The sequence below is a fragment of the Poecilia formosa genome, unplaced genomic scaffold (genome assembly GCF_000485575.1).
Source record: "Poecilia formosa unplaced genomic scaffold, Poecilia_formosa-5.1.2 Scaffold280, whole genome shotgun sequence".
NCBI classification, from domain to species: domain Eukaryota; kingdom Metazoa; phylum Chordata; class Actinopteri; order Cyprinodontiformes; family Poeciliidae; genus Poecilia; species Poecilia formosa.
The window spans coordinates 392,682-412,192 of record NW_006800219.1 but is presented as its reverse complement, the minus strand read 5'-3'; the positions used below and the strand labels follow the sequence as shown (position 1 = coordinate 412,192).

The following is a 19,511-nucleotide window of genomic DNA, read 5'->3' as shown; positions in this document are numbered from 1 at the left end:
GTTTTAGAATGCCCCGATATGACAATATCTTTTACCAATACTAACAATAATGTTATAACTGATAACAGATATTCATCGGTTATAACATTATAACCGATGATGTTACAATATATTAGATATATTGTATGTGTCCTGTAAAAAACAATGAAAAAAAAAACAAAACAACCACAGCACCGACATCGCTTCTTGGCTTTAGTAAAACACTCCATATTCCTGTGACGCGTCATGGTCACTAGCTGGATTTCCATTGACCATAAATTGGAATTACAAAAATAAAGTTGCTTTATGGAAACATGGCAATTTACAAAAAAATCACTTTTTCCATAAAAAGTTTTTGCACTGGGATAAGATGTTTTTTTTGTTTTGTTTTCTCTCAGCTATATCGGAATTGGTGTACTTCAACGAAACTGCAACGGAAACCCTTTGTTCCCATCATGCCGGTTAGCATGCAGCAGTAACGTGCTTATTTGAGGCACTGGCCTCCTTGGAGGACGCTCAGCTTTCTCCACCGGGGGTCTCAGAGCATCACTAAGTTCATAAACACTGAGTTTGTCTTTCTAAGGTGTTGAATCCACAGCTATTCCTTGAAAAATAAATCGCCACCATGACTCCCCCAAAACGCCGTACATATGCGTAGTCACTCCAAAGTAAAGAGCATGTTGCTTCAACGCCCCAATAAGACACCAACGTTTCCTCTGCTGGCTAATAATGAGCGCTAGCGCCGTGGCTGACTTATGAATAGATCTCATGAAACTGTTTTTTAAAAGACTTCCCATAGCAAAGCTATTAAATATCAGTGTCAAAATGACCATCATCTATTTTTCTCCACAACAACTTGAATGGAAAACAACACAAACATATTAGCCAAGCAGCAGTAAAGACCTGAAGGACTCGCATCAAAGTTCTAAATCCTGATCAGTTCAGAGCATTAGAAGTAATATTTATTCTTTATGCATCTTGGTTCTGGACTGGAAGGCTGGGGTGGGGTTTGGGGATACCCTTTACCCCATACTGCAAGTTTGCTGAATGTGTGTGAACTGTTCAGATTAGCATAGCGGTTGACCTTTGGCCTCCGGCTGACCTACAGACTGCTTAGTCACAGTGACTGATCAGGACTCAAAGGGCTGTGTAGGCAAGAGGAAGGGCTTGTGTAATATTTTACTACTCCAGATAACAGCATCCATAATTCCACACACAGTTTGAATGGGACCACCTGCTGTTTATGTGCCACATTGGGAAAAAGTGCTGAGAGGGCACAAATTGAGACAGATAAGCTTCACTCACACGCTATCGGTGGAAACGTGCCGATTCCACGTTCACTCCGGTTTACAGCTGACCTCCAGTGACCGTCAGATTGTCCCGCTGATACCGGGGCCTCTGCAGGTCTTCAAGTCAAGTTTAAAGCAACCTTGACTTAAATTTAAGGCCAAAAAACTCAAAGCAATAAATCTATGGAATGATGCATTGCAAACAAGCATTGCAAAAGCTTGTGAAGTTTCTGCTCTGCTTTGTGCTTCTCCAACAGCATGTAGTGCCAAGCTTTGTTGTCAGTATTGTACAGGTTGACAGCAGAAGTGAAGATGAACATCGTCCAGCCAACCGCAGACAAATTTGCACTGAAATATGCAAAAACAAAAAAGGCAGCCAACAAACTAGCAAGGGTATGTTAGCAGCTAGTTAGCATTAGCCTTAAGTCACAACTCAAACTTTCACCTGACAGAAAATGTTACATATACGAGATGAAACAGACCTGACCTGCGATTAACTTATTTAAGGCCTTAATTTTAGATACATGAATTAAGACATTTTAAGAATGTGCAGACAACCTGAATACTGATGTCTGCATGGAATCTGCAGTAGGTAACGTTGTCCAATCAGAGCTCAGAGCTCTGGAAAAGATATTATTATCCACTGCATTGAACCCCATTGAAAACCTCAGTTATTGCACCAGATACTGATTCCTGAACTCTTCCTGAGTTTTCAAAACTTTAGTATTGTTGTTTCTAAATTAACTTGTTTTCTTTGCATTGTTTGAGGCCTGGAAGCGCTGCATCTTTTTCGTTTTTTTGACCATTTCTCATTTTCTGCAAATAAATGCAAAATTTTTGCTTGGACTTTCCAGAAACATGTCAGTAGTTCATAGAATAAAAGAACAGAGTTCATTTTACTCAAACATATTCCTATAAAGAGTAAAATCAGAGAAACTCATCATTTTGCAGCGGTCTCTTATTTTTTTATCCAGAGCTGTGTCTGTTCTGCAAATCCCAGAGTCCCTTCCAGGCTGATCCTCTGTCATCAAAGTTGGTCTGTTTGTGGTGACTAGAAGTCTTTTCAAACCATTACTGGCTGTTCAATGTAACTTCACTGTTGTTTATTTTGGTTTTCTGCAGATGCATCTTACATAAAACCGCCACATCAGCCTCATTTTTCCTTGTAAAGGTTTGACTTGAGCTTTCACCAGCTGTTTCCTGCTCATAAAATCCCATTTTGATGTTAAACAGTAACTGAATGCTAGCAGACGTCAGCCTTTGACAGCAGATAAAATCGGTTTGGGAATGTTGTAACTGTAGACGTTTTTTTTTTTCTTTTTTTTTTCTTTTTTTTTTTTTGAAATGCTGAAAATCAATTGAATAAACTTTAAAAGCTCAGATTGCTTTGGATAAACCTTCACATTTCCAAGGGCGCCCAGGGCGCCGTGCCAGACTCAGTCAGCCATTTCTCTTTTATGATTCTGGAAACTCTTTTCTCCAAACCAGTTGCACGTCATAAATTCAAAGTACTCCCCTCTGGTCAATAAGACATTTCTCTGTAACACTGTTTTTGTGCTTCATGTGGACCAGAAATCACCTTCAGTTAGACGTGAACGCATTCACCTTCAGCAGCCCAGAGCAAACACATGTAAAGGTGCAACAGCCTCGTTTTTATTTTAGATTTATTTAACTTTTATTTTACCAGGTGTGTTGAATGTGAACAAATTCTTTTTCACAACTATTCTTAAAACTTCATAGAACAGAATAATGATACAAAACTTAAAGTGTACAAACATTTTCTTGCTGATTAAGTGTACTATACATGAGTCGACAATTTTTAAAAGTACATTATTCTTGTTCTTTAGTTTTTCTTAAATATAAAGATATGAAGTGAACTTGCTAAGCTTTAGTTCTTCCAGCTTAAGTCAAGTTAAATTCAAGTCTTTTAAAGACTTTTTTTATTGATACTTGAAATAAAATCTAAGACCAACCAACAGGAAAATAAAAAAAACAAAAAATGAATTATTTCATCCAAATGTTTATTCTACCAGAGATTATGACTTTTTGGTCCAGTGTGAAAGTTAAACATTTTTAAAACCTTTCCAAAAACGAAAAAAACAAACAAACAAAAACTTAAATTACACAAATGTCTTATAATTATTATTTCCAAGCAACTATTTTACTGTATTCATTAAGTTTTTTTTATTTTTTGTCTCCTAGTCAAGCACCATAAAAACGTTTGCAAGAAGTTTCTGTCTCATCTAAATGTCCAGTTTCTGTCGCGTCCAAGCTGTCCGATATTTTGTCCAGTTATGTTTATGATTTCAAGACGGCTGAATGTTGAAATGAAACTAAAAGCTGCTTAAATACAGAATCAGTTTCACGGCGTTAACATTTACATCATCTGATTAATGCAGGTCTTCTTGTCTTGCTTTACGTTTGTCCGTCAAACAGGTGTTTGTGTTTTAGTTGAATAGCAGGTTGTATGTGAGTAAAAGCTTAGCGTCGGGGTATTTTCATTGTGTGGACTTATGTCCACTGAAGTACATGAGGTTGTCGGTTTGGTTCACTTGTCGTATGAAACAGCAGCCTGGGCCTCCTGAGCGACCCTCAGGCTGGGCCTCCATGCAGAACCATGGAGCAGCTTCTGACAGCACACACTGTGCAGTCTGTCCATTTTTTTAAAAAAAAATCCATATCTTTAAGATTTATTTTTTTAAATGAAAGAAAAACAACTAGAACTTTTCTGAAAATCAAACATTTCTATAAATGTGAATGCATAGATTTTCTTTAAATCTTCAAATAAGAATTTAAAAAAAAAAGCTCAGGAGTTATTTAGGCAAGACTAAAATAAAATGAAATATGATTAGGCCAATGCAGATAGAACAAAAATGGAGGGGTAAATTTCTGCCAAAAAAAGCTCAGACTTTGAGATCAAGCTCAGAAATTTTCGAGAAAAAAACGAGAACATTTTTGAGTTTCAAAAGTCAAAGATTTGCTAGAAAAAAATCAAAAATGTTGAGATCAATCTCAGAAAATTTCTAGAAAAAACTGAAATTTCAGAGATTTAAAAGTTGGAAATTTGTTAGAGGAAAAAAAACTAGCAAATGTTCAACTTGTTAAGTCTTTTTATTTTATTTTATTTTATTTTTTTCGGGACAATTTCTGAGATTAATCTCAACACTTCAGAGATTTTTGGCTCCAATATGCTGCTGCATAAAAGAAATACTGCAAAAAACTTTCTCTAAATAATAGGTATTAGAAACTGCAACAGCTCTTATTTATTATTCTTGCATTTTTAAAACCTGTTTCATACTTTATTGTTTTTGGTCAAAGTCACTAAGAGTCAACACTAGGGGCCCTAAAGAGCCACTTGTGGCTGCAGACCCCTGATGGTTCAAATGGGCAGAAATAAACGATTCAAATAAACTGATATTATTCTTTGTGCAACGGCTCCATGTAATATGTGAATTTTCCTTTCAGCTGAAATCCACAAAATGTTTAGTGGTATTGTCATATTTTTTTTCAAGTTACACCTGCAGAGGATGAGGAACAGCATGTATATTACCCGGTGCTGTGATCTGTCACCATGGTTACGCTGGCCAAATGAATAGAAAGACAGGAGAGCGGAGGGAGGAGGAGGACGGCCGCCGTCCTTCCACATCAGTGAGCTGCAGGTCAGTCAGAGCAGAAAGCGGTTCTCCAGGATGGAGCGGCTCTCTGACACTCAAACATCACATTAACTGGGATTTAATCACAGCATCTGCTCAGCTACTGAGTCCTGATCCGGTGCTAGAATTATCCAACAGCCCACAACTCAAATCCACCATTACACCATCATGATTATGTCCGAGTCAAACATGTGTACAGTCATTTGGCATCATAGTTTCTTTTCAATGGATAAAAAACTTTTTTTTTTTCAGTTCATGAAGTGAGTAATAAATTAGGAGTAAAACAACAAGGGTTGTTTCATTTTCAGCTGGTTCTCTTTCACACAGCAGAGACAAACCAACCAAATGCTTTGAGAGGCCAGTTCCCCTCCTCGCCTGTGGCGGCGCTGCACCAAGAACCACTGAAGAAAACGCCATGAAAAGCCATTGGAGAAGACACTGAGCACAACTTCCTTCTTCACCAAAGGTAAACAAAAATGGAGTGGCGTCAAACTGTAGCGGTTGTAGGATTTCTCTTTTGCCATTGGTTGAAGATCAGCAGGTATTTCTCCTGTTAGCTCAAACTGGCTAGCTTGCTTTGGTTGTATTTACCCAGAATGCCCTGCGCTAGAATCCGCTGCCTGCTTTTGGAGCTCTCACTGTGCCAGAGCTTACTCCAAGACCAAGTCTTCCTCGGCAAACGAACTGGAGTTCGGCTAAAGCGGATTAAACAGTGAATGCACCGTAAAACTCCCATTAATTACTCTAGACATGAAAAGGTCTTACAAAACATGAGCATGCTTGATTTCAGCCGCTTCTCTCAACATAAACGGACCAACAGCCAGAGAGGAGCAGAAGCTGCTCAACCCAACAGAACTCTCCGCGGTACAGAGGGAGCAGCAGCGCTCTTTCCCAATCTCTGATAAGGAGCAGCGTATTTATTCAGAGAGCATTTCCCCATCTCTGATAGTGAGTCCATTGCGGAGCTGCACTGCCCATTAGACACTAGTTTGTTGATAGAGGAAACCAGCTCTGGCCTTTAGGATTAGAATCTGCAACAGAAAAGCTGATTAGCTTCGCGGCTTGCTTGAAAGCTAACCCTAATTACACAAAGGCTTACCAGATTACTACAAACTCCCGGTTTTACCAGAAAAAATGACAGCCAGATGCTGTCATGCTGGTGTAAACATCAGCCTGAATGCTTCCTGCTCCTTCACAAAGCGACATTAGGACGATAGGAAACGTTGTGATGCCGCCATCTTTTTGGCTTTATTTTTTCTAAAGCGCTTCTGTACGAATCAAAATTCAAGCTTTGTTGGAATCTTTACAACTTTACATTCCTTGTTTTCAATTCCATAAGTTGAACTAAAGGGAACTTCAAAACGCTCTGCGGCCAAGAATGACGGCTTTTTATAAACGTCTGAAGGGAAACCTTGTTTTTCTAAAACACCATGAAGTGTTTGTCCTGATTACCAAGATAGCTTTTATTACCAAGCTGAAATATGTGTTGTCTATCTGTACCCGACACTCTGCTGGAGTGGATCATCTCACACCGATCTGGGTACAGAAACAAGATTCTGTGGTTCTATAAGTTTGAGCAAATAAAGATCAAACATGGGGTTCCTCAAGGCTGTCTACTTGACTCACTTCTGTTTGGTTTCTACAAGAACTGAATAGCTCAGATTGGACAGCATTACACCATGCTGGTACAGTTATTAATTCATTCAATTCAGTCTACTCATCTTGCGCCAATTCACAAACAATGTCATCTTGAGGCACTTTACAAAAAATAGATGATTCAAGTTGTGCCTCAAATTCAGTGTAATTATTTTAATGTATTTTTACTTATAATAATGTTTTTGCTTGTGTTATACAAATGAAACCAGCCATGTCTATGTGCACCATAAGCCAGTGCCAGCAGGCAATTTATAAAGTATGAGAAAAAGGAAATCTCAAATTCAATCTTACACAACTTAAATGGCAACAAAAATACAAAAACGTCTTATAGATTTGAGCAGAATGTCACAGAAAGTGCCAAAGTCTGGTGAAATCCACCGTTACCATATCATTTTAAACAGCAGCTTTTCTGCTCTAAATATAGCATTTAGACCATGTAATACAGGGGTGTCCAAAGTCGGTCCTCGAGGGCCGGCATCCTGCATGTTTTAGTTCTCTCCCTGGTGATAGTAACAACCTTTTCAGCTTGTCAATGTTCCTTTTAGGCCTCTAATGAGCCATCATTTGATCCAGGTGTGTTAAACCAGGGAGAGAACTAAAACATGCAGGATGTCGGCCCTCCAGGACCAACTTTGGACACCCCTGATGTAATACAATAGGACAGTAGAGTTGACTATTTTTACTGGAGGTTAAACGGTGGAAACAAAGCGGCCTGTGTTTGGATTCAGACAGTGACAGGCTGCTGTTCAATATTCAACATGGACATCCAACCAATCAGATTCTCCCAGGTTTCTGCAGAGTCAGCTGTTCGATCAGTTCCAATCAATTCCACCCCTCTTCACACATCTGTGTTCTCGAACAAATTAAAGCACAAACACACACATGCGTACAGGATCTTTCCATCTTCACCGGGACATGGCATTGACGTCCATTCATTTCTATAGCCTAACCCTAAGCTAACCCTAAGCCAAAGCAGCATCAGGAGCTAAACAGTCGGTCCCCACAACACGGTAGTTGTTAGAAAAATGGTCCTTACACTGTATCAAATACAAAGCCAAACTCACACACACAAAAATATCCACTCAGAGGCGTCTTGTTGAGCAGCTTTTGATGAGGATGGCTGCCATGGAAACCAGCCAGGAAGCTGTGAGTGCTGCGCCGATCGTACATCTTGCAGTAGATAGTCGCCAAGGAGACGCAGGAGCTCACGTGACGACAACAGTCAGTGTGAGGTTTCTTTTCTGACTGCCGCTTGTGTGTTTACTGGTGACATGACAGACGGCTGCTGAAGTAGGTCAATAGAACATGAGAGCTACTGACACAGCGATGGGTCCAAACCAGGCTTCACTGGCAATCAGTCATTATATAACTGGTGCAGCTTAATTGCAAATAGAGGCTTAGGGCCAAAACTCCAACATAATAGAAATAAAAACTCAAAACAAGGATGCATTTTAAGTGCATTTGCATTCGTAGGTTTAATAAAGTGATGAAGTTATTATAGTTTGATGAAAGGATAGAAAAGTCACAACCAGTGTTTAAGCTGAATGGTTGTTTTATAAAATCGTGAAACACTAATACAGACATGCTGCAGTGTGGCGTCACACGCGCAAGATCCGACCAGCCAGCTTCCTGTTGGAGGGGGGGAAAAAAACTACTCACCAATGATGACTGGTTTTAGCTAACAAGATATCAACATGACACGCTGAATCTTAAATGTACAATGGAAAGATATGACATAGAGAAGAAATATAGACAAATAGCAGGGTTTTGCTACTAATTGTCAACATTACAACAACACACGACGAAGTTTTAGTGAAAAATTTTAGTGAGGGAGAGGAGGATGCTAGCTTGACTTTGACAACCTTAACATGTAGATGTCCTGCAGAATTTGTTGTGTTGTTGTCCAGTTAGGACAAAAAGGTGACCTATAAACCTGCTCTGACAGATCAAAGTAGAGCAAATGTTTAAATTAGCTAGTCTAGTAGTTTCCACAGCAGTATCTAATATACCACAGCAATCACTTATCAATAATTGTATTGACAATCAAACAATAAATATCAAGCCTGAAAATTTAAAACTAAAAAATAGTTAGAACAATAACCCTGACAATACAAACAGTTTTAGTTTTGAAATATCAATAATTGGAATTTGTTTTCTGACAACGATCAAAATCAAAATCTTATAAGAAATTTATCACGATAAATGATAAACGATACGATAAGCGTCCGCCCCTGTAAACAGTACTATTTGCTTTGTGACACAGACAGTAATAGAGAAGAGAAAGTGTTCATGAATGATTTGCCAAAAATAGATAATAGAACGCAGCGCAGTGTCTTCAATTGTTAGATTACTACGGCTTTAATTGAACGGTACGGTGGTGGACATTTGAACAATTTTCCAGATAATGCTTTGTAAGTGTATTTGCACGCTATTGTGTCCACACCTTCAGGACAAAAGCTCAAAGTCCACCTGCACTTATGATTGAAACACATCCTCCATTTCCTCTAGGAGAGCTGCAAGCCGCACTACTCGGCTTTACAACCTGAATATCAGAGTATATGGCAGCGAAGGCTAATTTAATCAGGTGGAGGAGCTCAGCTGTGCCAGGGAAAGTGGTGCACCCACCCAAACGAGATATAAGGCAGAGAACAGAAAGAACAAAGGAAAATGGTATCTCTTTGTTTGCCTTTCATTTACTTAAAGAATTACGAAACTACATTACAGAAATCCCTCAGGCAAAGATTAGCTTCTCTGGTCGCTAATGGTGGAGAAGAGAGGAAGGCTGTCCTGCTGGCTGAAACAATATGGTTTGGTTTTTAAACACTCCTGTCCCTAATAGTCAGGATAATGTAGCCCAGGGTGCGACTGAAAAATTATCAAGAGAAAGTGCCTGCAAACTTTTAGCCAACTTCAACAAGAATTGTAGCACATAAAGCTAAGGGAGTAACTCTGTGCCAAGCAAAATAACCAGGATCTGATGAAGCCCAATCGAATATAATCTGTAGAGATTATAGGTCACAATTATATTAACAAAATTTGAATGTCTTCCATACTAATCCATGTTCAGTTTAACTGACCCTGAACGGTGACCAACTGGTCAGAAATTTGGAAATCTGATCTTTTTCAAACCAGTGAAAGCAACATGCTAATTTAGACTCTTCGGTGTGGATGGTGTTACAGAGGGGAGAACACAGAGCTAGCTGTTGTCAGCATCTTACCAAGTATTTTTGGTCCAGTTTCTAGTGAAAACACCACGGTAAAAACAAAGCTAGCTTAAGCTGAAAAGCTTCAAGTAGCTCCTATATCTTTTCATCAAGATACAGAAGATTGTTGTAAGTAAATAATTTCTTAATATTGATAGGAAGTGCTGGTTCCACTGGCAGATTATGTCACTTCTAACAAGACATTTTCCCCATGTTATAAGTTAAGTACTCTGCTTTCTCATCAATATGAAGGATTTATTGACTTAAAACAGGCTCTTGTAGCTTGCTGAAAAGTTAGTTTTGCCTTATTTCAAGCACACTAAAAATATCTGCTCTAAAAACTGGACCAAAAGTTTTAATGGTAGCCATGCTAAGTGTGGTAACTGCTAGCTTAAAGACAGCTTAAAATGTCAACTCTGTAATTATAGCTAAATCCTGTTTTTCACTGACTTCTCTCCCACACTGCAATGTGACTTTACTTGTGCTCTTAACATAAAAAGTTAATGATCCACTACTACCCCTAAAACTGGTTTAGGGTTATCAAATCTTCACACAAAACCTGATTGTTATAAACACAACATCTCAGGTCTGTGAGACTGCAAGAATGCAGCTGACTATCCATCGTTTAGGAAAGAAATGGACGCATCATTCTGGTATTTTAAAGAAAAAAGGCCGAGCTCACGCTTTGTTGGAATACAGATATTATAAACTGTTGCATTTACAAACTGAGTTTCATGCCTCACATCTGATAATACAGAAAACAGACTTTTTTGTTCACAATGGAAACAAAAGAAAGCGATTAGCTCTATACCAGACAATTCTGACAAAAAAATATGAAACTTACACTAAAAAACACATGAAGATTTAGTTTAGAGACTGGATTGGGTCTAAAATATACACCCTGATAAAAGCTGTGGACGGACATGGTGTCCAATCATGATCCAACATAACTAATTGAGTCTAATTAACTACTCTTTGAGCTTCCTGCTCTTCTGTTTAGACTAGATAAGTAGATGAACACAGGTTTTATGGTGCGTTCTTATAATATTAGCCAACAATACAACCAGCACAGAGAAGATGATTCTTTGTGCTGGTTGTATTGTAGGCTTATTAAAAACGCGCCACAGACGCCTGAGCCCGACTCGACCATCATACATGTCATTTCGATTTGGGTCATAAATCTATACTCTAATTCAGCTCGCCTGCTCACTGCAGTCACCGACTATTGAATCACACAAAAAGAAACAGCCATGTTCAATAAACTGAAATATATGAGTCTCATTCATCAGAATAAACAAACCTTTGGAAAATAACTTTTCAAACATTCTAACTAAGCCCACATTTCTGTTTTTAAACTGTTTTTTTTTCTGATCTGATGTAATATTCTAATTTGAAATGTCATGTTTTCATTAAGCAAGCAGAAAGTCATCATAATTACCATTAATAAAGGATTTCAAACATCAGTCTGTGTGTAATTACTCTAGAATTTGTGTTTCACTTAGTGATAAAGTTCCTGAAATAAATGGACTTTTCAATAATGGTGATGAAATTTATTGAATGGGTCTGTAAATCCTGGATAATCTCTCAGGATATCTGCAGCTTTAAGTGGAAACCATCAGCAGAAATGGGGAAGATGAAGAGAAAAACATCTCAGGAACATGTTAATGTTTCATCAGAAAGAAAAAGTGAGGCAGTTAATGAAACTGAGGGACTCACGTTGACATAATGCACCAGGTGTTCCTGCTCGTTGACTTTGTAGGTCTTAATGCCGTACTCTTTAGCCAACCGTAGGATGCGGTTCTGAGTCGGTCCGATGTAGGCCCCACCGAGGTCTACCCACTTTGTCTCCTTGTTCTGGAAGCAACAGAGGGAAACAGATCAAGTGCCAAAAAGAGGTCAGAGTTACGTTGTATAAAACAGGGCTTAGTCTGCAATATAAGCAAAACATATGTAACGATTATTTCATGAGATCAAACAGAACAAAATACTGTAAGCACCAGAACAAAACAAGAGTTCAACATTTTCAGAAAATATGAGTCCATGCTTTTGTTTGTAGAAAAAGTCCATTGAAAGTGTCAACTTTGAGTTAAGTGTCATTATTTACTGAATGAGTCTTCATGACAGTCGTAAACATTCATGAAGACTGCTTCATGTTTATATGTGTCGTGTCAGTCTTATGCACACCGCTTCAAATAAACTGGAACCAAAAATTCTTTCCCTGTCTTTTCACAAATAGAATGAATGTTCAGGTAAAAGAAATTTGACTCTGTGTTTTAATGCCTTGAAATTGGGCCTCTGTCTCTTTAAGAAGCTCCTGCTCTTTCTGAAACTCCGCCTACAGGAAGTCATGACAACGTGGCTCCTCTATTAACCCTTAAACAACATTTATACCAGCGTTGCTCTGAGAATTAGTTAGTATAATGAGCTCAGCAAACGCGCAGTTCCACCAGGTGTTTGCTAATTGCTGCTGGCTAGTCTGAAGGAGCTGGGTGGGGGAGTTTTAGGTGAGGGCTGCTCTGTGAGGTGGATCTCAGTAGCTGGGAAACTGCAAGAGGTGAGGCTAGGTCCATCCAGGTGTTTTGTACAGCTGAATGGTTGCCATGGGAGATTAAAGGATTCTTCAAACATTTGTGGAAAAACAATCAAGGCCACACTCCTGGCCTTGTACATGTAATTACATGTACATCATACATGTACATTGATGAATACATTGATTATAGAACATTATAATAACAGGAATAACATTATAACATGACATGAAGCTCAAAAAAGTCAATTTTACATAACACCGCCCCTTTAAGGCTTTATTTCAGAAGCACATTCCTGCTGTACCAAACAGCTGAACATGTCAGTCGTACCCGGACAGTAAAGGTACGGCCGCCGACTCGATCCCTGGCCTCCAGCACTACAGGATTCAGCCCGCTCGCTTTTAGCAGCTTTGCAGCGCTCAAACCTGAAAAACACAGAAAAACACACGAAGGAGAGAGATGTAAGTGGTTAAAATATGTTCATTTGTATGTTTTTTAAATTTTTTTCTTTACTTTTGATAACCACAGATGAGTGTAGAGAGTTGAAAACAAACACCGCCGCAGGGCTCGGGATACTTCTTAGCAATAAATCACAAGGCAGCTAATGTGCTGATCATGTGAGACACACAGACCAGCGCAAACGACTCGGCTTCACTTTCAGTCATGGACTGTCTGACCCGGTGCTGGTGTTGGGAGACAGATCTCTGGTTAGCAAAGCCTCAGTGTTAGACAGAGAATCCTAGGTGCACAAATGAGCGTTAATGCAGATCCTTCCTCCCAGTAGCCATTAGACTTCACAACCATCACTGCTTTTTCGATATTATTGACTTAAAACAAGCTCATATTTCTTGCTGAAAATTTACTTGTATGTTAGTTTTGTCTCATTTCAAATGTACTATATTTGTACTAGAAACTAGACCAAAGATACTTTGGTAAGATTTTGCTGTGATCTCAATTGAAAACTTTATTTTTCCTGCAAGCACTCTGTTGACAACAATATTAAATGGCCTTGATCATTTTATTGTGTCTTACTTTCAGTACAGCAAGGAAATAAAACATCTTCCTTCTAAAATTCGAACGAGTTTTTGGTCCAGACACACACAGGGCAGCTCACAAACTATCCCACCGCTCCTCTCTCACCAGGTTACCACATCTGTGTAAATATTTTCCTGTCCTCTGGCCTAAATTCCCTTCTTTCCTCAACATCTTCGCTAACCCCCACCTCTTCCCACAACTTGCTCCTCCTGAGTCCCACTAAGCCTGTTGAGACCAGCGGGGTTTAAACCAGTTTAAGTCCAGTTTGTAGGGTTTTATCCGGCCTCAGCCCTGCCTGCCTGCCTATCTGTCTGAACTCCCCCCGTTGAGCCAAGCTTATGAGAGAGCATCAGGCCGGACCAGAGACGGCTCACAAATCTTCTGCCGTTAAATTGATGCTATTACCTGAGCGCGGCTCAAAAGGGCAGCATCTGTCCTTGAAAACAAAGAGGCTCTGTCTGCATCTCTTGTTTATGCCTACAGCTATCACTGCTAAAACCCAACGTCCTGTTGGGATAATGCTCAGATCCCAGAGATGGTTTTCCATTAGCGAGGCGTCCTCTTATTTTTTCCTTTTTAGTTGATAAAGAGCAATATAAATATGATTTATTCTTATATATAAGAATAAATCACTACTTTAACTGAACTAGGATGAAAGCTTTTTATGTTCAACTCCATTACTGAATGAACAGACAATAGAAAAGCATAGAAATATATTTTATCATGAAATTTAAGATTAAATGAACATATTAGTAGAATCCATAAGGAATTTGTCATTTTTCTATTTAAAAACAGAAAAGTGATCTAATAAACATCTCTAAACCTGTGTTGTACATACATGGTCTGTCTATAACTTACACAGCAGTCAATGTCTCACTCAATAAGGTCATATGTAAGAATGTAAAGCTTGCTAGGATTTTTGTTTTTGACCGTTTCCTTAGCAACCTCTCTAAATCTAACTGGTTGTATAAACCAGCTTTAACCTGCTCCTGTGGTGAATATCTGAGTTAAAACCGGAAGTGTCCATGTTTTGAACTCCCCAGGGACTGCAGCGATCCGTTAGCGTGGAAATCACCTTCCTAACCAATTCCGCTAGATTCTCATTTCTTCTCACGGCTCAGTCTGGGTTTTCTCCCATTGACTTGGATTCCTCCAGCAGAATTTCAACCAGGCCAATCAGCAAACAGATGGAGAAGTTGTAAACATTGATTCTCTGCAGTTTAGAATTTTATTCTAGCTACCTAGCTAGTTACAGCAGGTTTAGCTAGTTTCAACGAAGCTGTTCAGTTTGTCTTGGCTATGCTTCCAAACACTGAATTAGGATTAACAGCTGCCTCGTTCACCTCAACACTTCTCTATTTGCAGTGGAGAACGACTGTTCTTAAAAATATCCAAAGGAGAGCCTCCAGTTAGCTGAAATGTGCCAGTTAGCCTATCAGAGGCTTCCAAAGCCTCTTTGTTTTCCAAGAGAAAACATTAAATAAATCTGACAATTTCTTTCTCTTGTTATTGTGGGATTTAGCAATTGAAACAAGAGAAGTTTGGCCTGATGTACCTTCAGAAGGAGAAAAAAGGTGTTTGTGTTTATTCAGTATATGTAAACTTCTGGTTTCAACTTGGTTGATGTGAAACGTGAATCATATCTGATCAATTCAACGTGAAGTTCATATCAGCATACGGAGCTGGGAATAAAAAAACAACCCATGAAAGTCAGGACTTTCATGCTTCTAGCAAGGGAGAGAGGTAATAACCATGAAATGAGAAACAGGAAGAGCCTGATGGATGGTACATGATGATGTATCGCTTTCTGTTACTCACTGGGTACACTAATCGGTCATACTTTATGGTTTTTGTTTTATTTTTGGACAGAAAAGGCAGCTAATGTGTGTCTGTTTTCAAGTTTGCGTAGGATCTGTCGTTTGTTTATAGTGAATTCCTAAACGGACAGAAAAGGTCAGCCTGTCGATGGTGGAGACTGTGAGGAGAGGGAAAGCAGTCCTCTCTCTCTCCCTCCCTCTGAGCCCTGCTGTTCCAGGCTCTCTGCACCTCGGGACATGATGGATGATATAAAGATGTGGACGCTGACATTCATCAAACAGATGCAGACTCCTTGAAACGCAGAGCCGAGGCTGCATACTTAAGAAGGATAAGTGGTGTGTCCGTCACGCTGAACCACATTCCCGCTTTGGAGTAACAACTTTGAACTGAGATTAAGTGTGACACCAGTCCTATTTAGTCAGACTTAATCCAACTCATTTGCCTTAGAAAGTTCGGTCCACTCGAGAGGAGCAAACGCGCAATCGAACTCTGATGCGGACCAAAAAAAGCGGACTCTGGTCCGTCTGAAAACCCACGTCTCTGTTCGGGTGAAGTGAACTCTGGCAAGGTTCGAAAGCGTTTGTGTACGTCAAGCACTGTTCCAAAAGCAGGGCATTCTGGGTAAACACAACCAAAACAAACGCGAGAGTCTAACACTAGCGGGTGAAATGGCTCGTGGTCTTTTACAAAGACAAAATCCTACCACTAAAATCTGACACCGCTCCATTTTCGTCCACATTTTTCAAAGACTCGTCATACTCACACAGGCTAGTGTGAATATGACGAGTCAAACTATATAAAACAATATCCTCATGAGTGGACGTACAGTTCTTACAGTCGGAGGTGATTTAGTTCAGTTTAACGGTTATTTACACAAAGAATCTCCCTGCCAAAGACGTTTCTGTTAGAGCTCGTGTAAACACAAGCATTCCTGCAGGACTTGTTTATCTGAGCCTGTTGGATCTTCTCCCGGCTCGGTCTGTGATCATGTGACTATTCCAGCCCTACTGTCCTTGAAGGGCCATTTCCTGTGCGTGGTGTTATCTCCTTGGTGCTGCTCACTCGTCTCTTCGCTCTCACAGCTTCTGTCCCCCCAGGGCGTCTAAATCACATCAGCTTTCTTCAGGGACAGAAAACGTGAGGCGACCCGGAACCTTCTGGTCTGGCTTTTATCACGAGTGTGCAAACTGTACGCAGTTACACCTGCAGACCGGTTCAGGAGTGCAAAACGTGTGCATTAAAAGCAGAATTGGGGTCATCTCAGTACGTCTCAATACCAAAGTTTCAAACCCAGTGAAGGCAGGTTTTGATACAGGAACACAGTAGAATGTGTAAAATATGTCTAAGCTGCTCTAATTTTTCACTGATGGCTCTGATTCTACTAAACAAAATTTGAGAGAGCACCAATAGAAATTTATAGTCAGTAACAAAAAGGCAAAGTTGGCATCAATGGGAACGTTCCAAACTCAAACACAGCACAAAGCTCCATTTCAATTAGACAACATCACATATTAATGTGAAATTGGGAATTTTTTGTAGACAAAAATCAAACTTCATGAAAGACGTGCACCTTTTAGACCTCCAGTTTTTTGTCCTAAAATGTAATTTTTTATTTTTTTATTTTTTTTACATGGTCGTTGATGTTACTAATTAAACCGGACCGCAGTCAGACTTCAGTGTGAACGGCGACCCACATGCACAGATGAAGAACGACGACGTCAAGCAGCAGCAAACAGTTTTATAGACGTAATAATGGATGGAGCCGTTTACGTTTTGATCTTAAGTTTATTCAGCGATGAATCATCACAAGATCATAAGACGAAGGAAACAAAAAAAAAACAAAACAAAGCACAGCTAACAGAGACGGTCTTTTGTGGAGCGTTGACTGTAGGCTGTCTGGATGTGCAGTCAGAGCTCAGAGTGGTGGGACTGGGATGTGATGCGCTTCACTGATGCACTTCTTTTATAAGTACATAATCAGAATTTTCAGACATTGGATTCACCGCGTCTGGCTTCTTCTGATGCAGGATTATGACGCATGTCACACGACAATTACATAGAAGCCAGGTTGGTTTGGATAACTCTTTCCCTTAGGAACTGAAATCATCATTTGTGAACTGGAATATGGATTTACATGGGTTATATATATCTAATAGGTTGATGATATGAGACGTTTAAAGGTGATTAAAAAAAAGTAAAAAGCAATAAGTAAAGTGGCTTCTAAAGCAGGCCACAGTGTTTTATACAGCTGTCAGCATGTTGTCTTCCAGCTCTGTGGAGCTAAAAATCAAACTAGTGTCTCTCTGGTTAAAGACGTCTGCATGTTCCCTCCTTAATGCGAGCCTGTCTCGTCTGGATCAGGGTGTTATTTACACGCAGGCACAAACAAGAGAGATCCAACAGGGGCTGACTGACAAGCCTGCCACTCGAATCGGGCCCCCGACAGGCTCCGTATCGATCTACGCTGGGGGAGGCATTTACAAAGCGCAGAGCAATCACATTAGGTCCATCTCGTGTTCCCCAGCAGCAGACGCTTTCCGCAGCCGTCTAACAGCAGCGAAATGAGGCGAAACACCGTCAGTCACCAAGAAACCAAACAGACGACTTGACCTTTTCAAAGTATTAACCAGAACATTTAGAGACCCAGACCAGGGAGTCTGCAACCTGCGGCCCCATGTGGCTCTTCAGGCCCTCTACGGTGCATCTTTACGATTTCGGTCAAATATTATATCAAATATATCGGTGAGTTATTTTCATCAATTTAAATAAAATTAGACTTACTGCAGTTTGGTTCGAAAATCTACATTTTCAATAAACTCACCTGTTTGATTCAACTGATTTTGATTTTCATGCTAAACACAAACTGCTAGCAGTGCACCGATAGCAGTTTTCTGGCCAATCACCGATCTTTAAAAAGCTTGACCTGCCGATTCCTAATTTCACTGATACTTGTTTCCATTAAATAAGAAAACACGTAAATTAGTTTGTTCACGCAATAAATCGTGAAGAACAACATGCTGCACCATCAACCTGCTACCACTTCCTGTTGACTTCTTCATCGTTTTGGCCAGTAGCAACAACCGGTTGTTGATCATGACTGGTGTAAAGCAAAAAATAAATAAATTTCCATCACAGTTTCGCTAAATACACAAATTTCAATACACCCAAAAAATCACCTCATCCTACTGCAGACTTTTCCAAAAAAAAATAAAAAAATTTAAATACATGTATATAAATAAAACGTGTTTTTTTCTAAATTAGCGTATTCCCATTAAGCAAATTCATTTTTGTAATTTCAATTTGCGTGATTATATGGCCAACAGAAACACAGTGCGCCTGAATTTCAGACCTGTGGCGGTAGATAAGATAGCTGTATAACACTGGTTTCACATGAGAGTATTGCTGATTACCTGAAAATGAAAATCTGGGCCGACTGATCGGTCTGCCAGTTTATCGCTGCACCTTAGATTCTTAGGTTAATAAACTTTGTTTCATATAGGGGACGACTGTAAAACCTCTGGAGATGATGATGCAAAGAAGGATTCTTCATAAGATCAAGAAAATTATGGACAACCCTGACCGTCCTCTTCACGATACTGTCTTGGGAAGGGATAGCATCTTCAGTGAGAGGCTTCTTCAGATTTAGTGCCGCACAGACTGCTGCAGACATCTTTCCTGCCAACAGCCAGCACCATCTTCAATAATTGTTTGAAGAATCTAAATTAATGAGTTACAACAGCATTTAATTTCCCTTTGGGATTAATAAAGTACTTTTGAATTTGAGTCTTTAGCAGTATCTTAGCATCTTAACAGCGTGTGCCTTTGCTCTGTAAGAAGTCAGATGGATCTAGTTGTTGTCAAAGTTGAATTTTCATTGTTGTAAAACCCTAAAATAGAACTACAAATGTAAAACATACGCATTTAATAGAACGATTGTGAATTCAGCTTGATCATTTTTCAAAGAGTTTGACAGTTCCAGCCTAGAGCACCTCCTTCAGATGTGCTGCTGGAAACACACACACACACACAGACACACGCACAATGACTGTAACTGGCAGCTCTAATAAAATGTTCTGCTGTTTGCACAGCTGGAAGCAGAAAGTAGTTCTGGAGCCACGTTGACGATATTTAGACAGGTTGTCAGAAAAATGTCAGTTTGCTTTGCTGAATGAGCGATAAGGTATTATGGCACCTTAGCCTGAAAAATGTGAACTGCATAAAAAAAACCCCCAAAACACTAAAACCTTCAGAGCGGACGGCTTTGGAGAGTGATATAAAACCGCCTTGAAAATAGCAATGGGAGGCGGCGGCCTGACCTGCTGTTGGAGTGTAAAAACCACATCCAGTATA

At 39.6% G+C, this 19,511-nt stretch overlaps 1 protein-coding gene across 1 annotated transcript in view; it reads right to left on the bottom strand.

Annotated features, from left to right (window-relative positions):
- The window catches only part of mao (monoamine oxidase), a 35,029-nt gene that overhangs the window by 9,247 nt on the left and 6,271 nt on the right, over positions 1-19,511 (bottom strand). Inside the window, exons 2-3 of the mRNA XM_007571405.2 lie at positions 12,639-12,733; positions 11,497-11,634 (exon numbers count right to left, since the gene is read on the bottom strand). Of these exons, the coding sequence (XP_007571467.2) occupies positions 11,497-11,634; positions 12,639-12,733 (233 nt within the window). The remainder of the gene's footprint in view (positions 1-11,496; positions 11,635-12,638; positions 12,734-19,511) is intronic.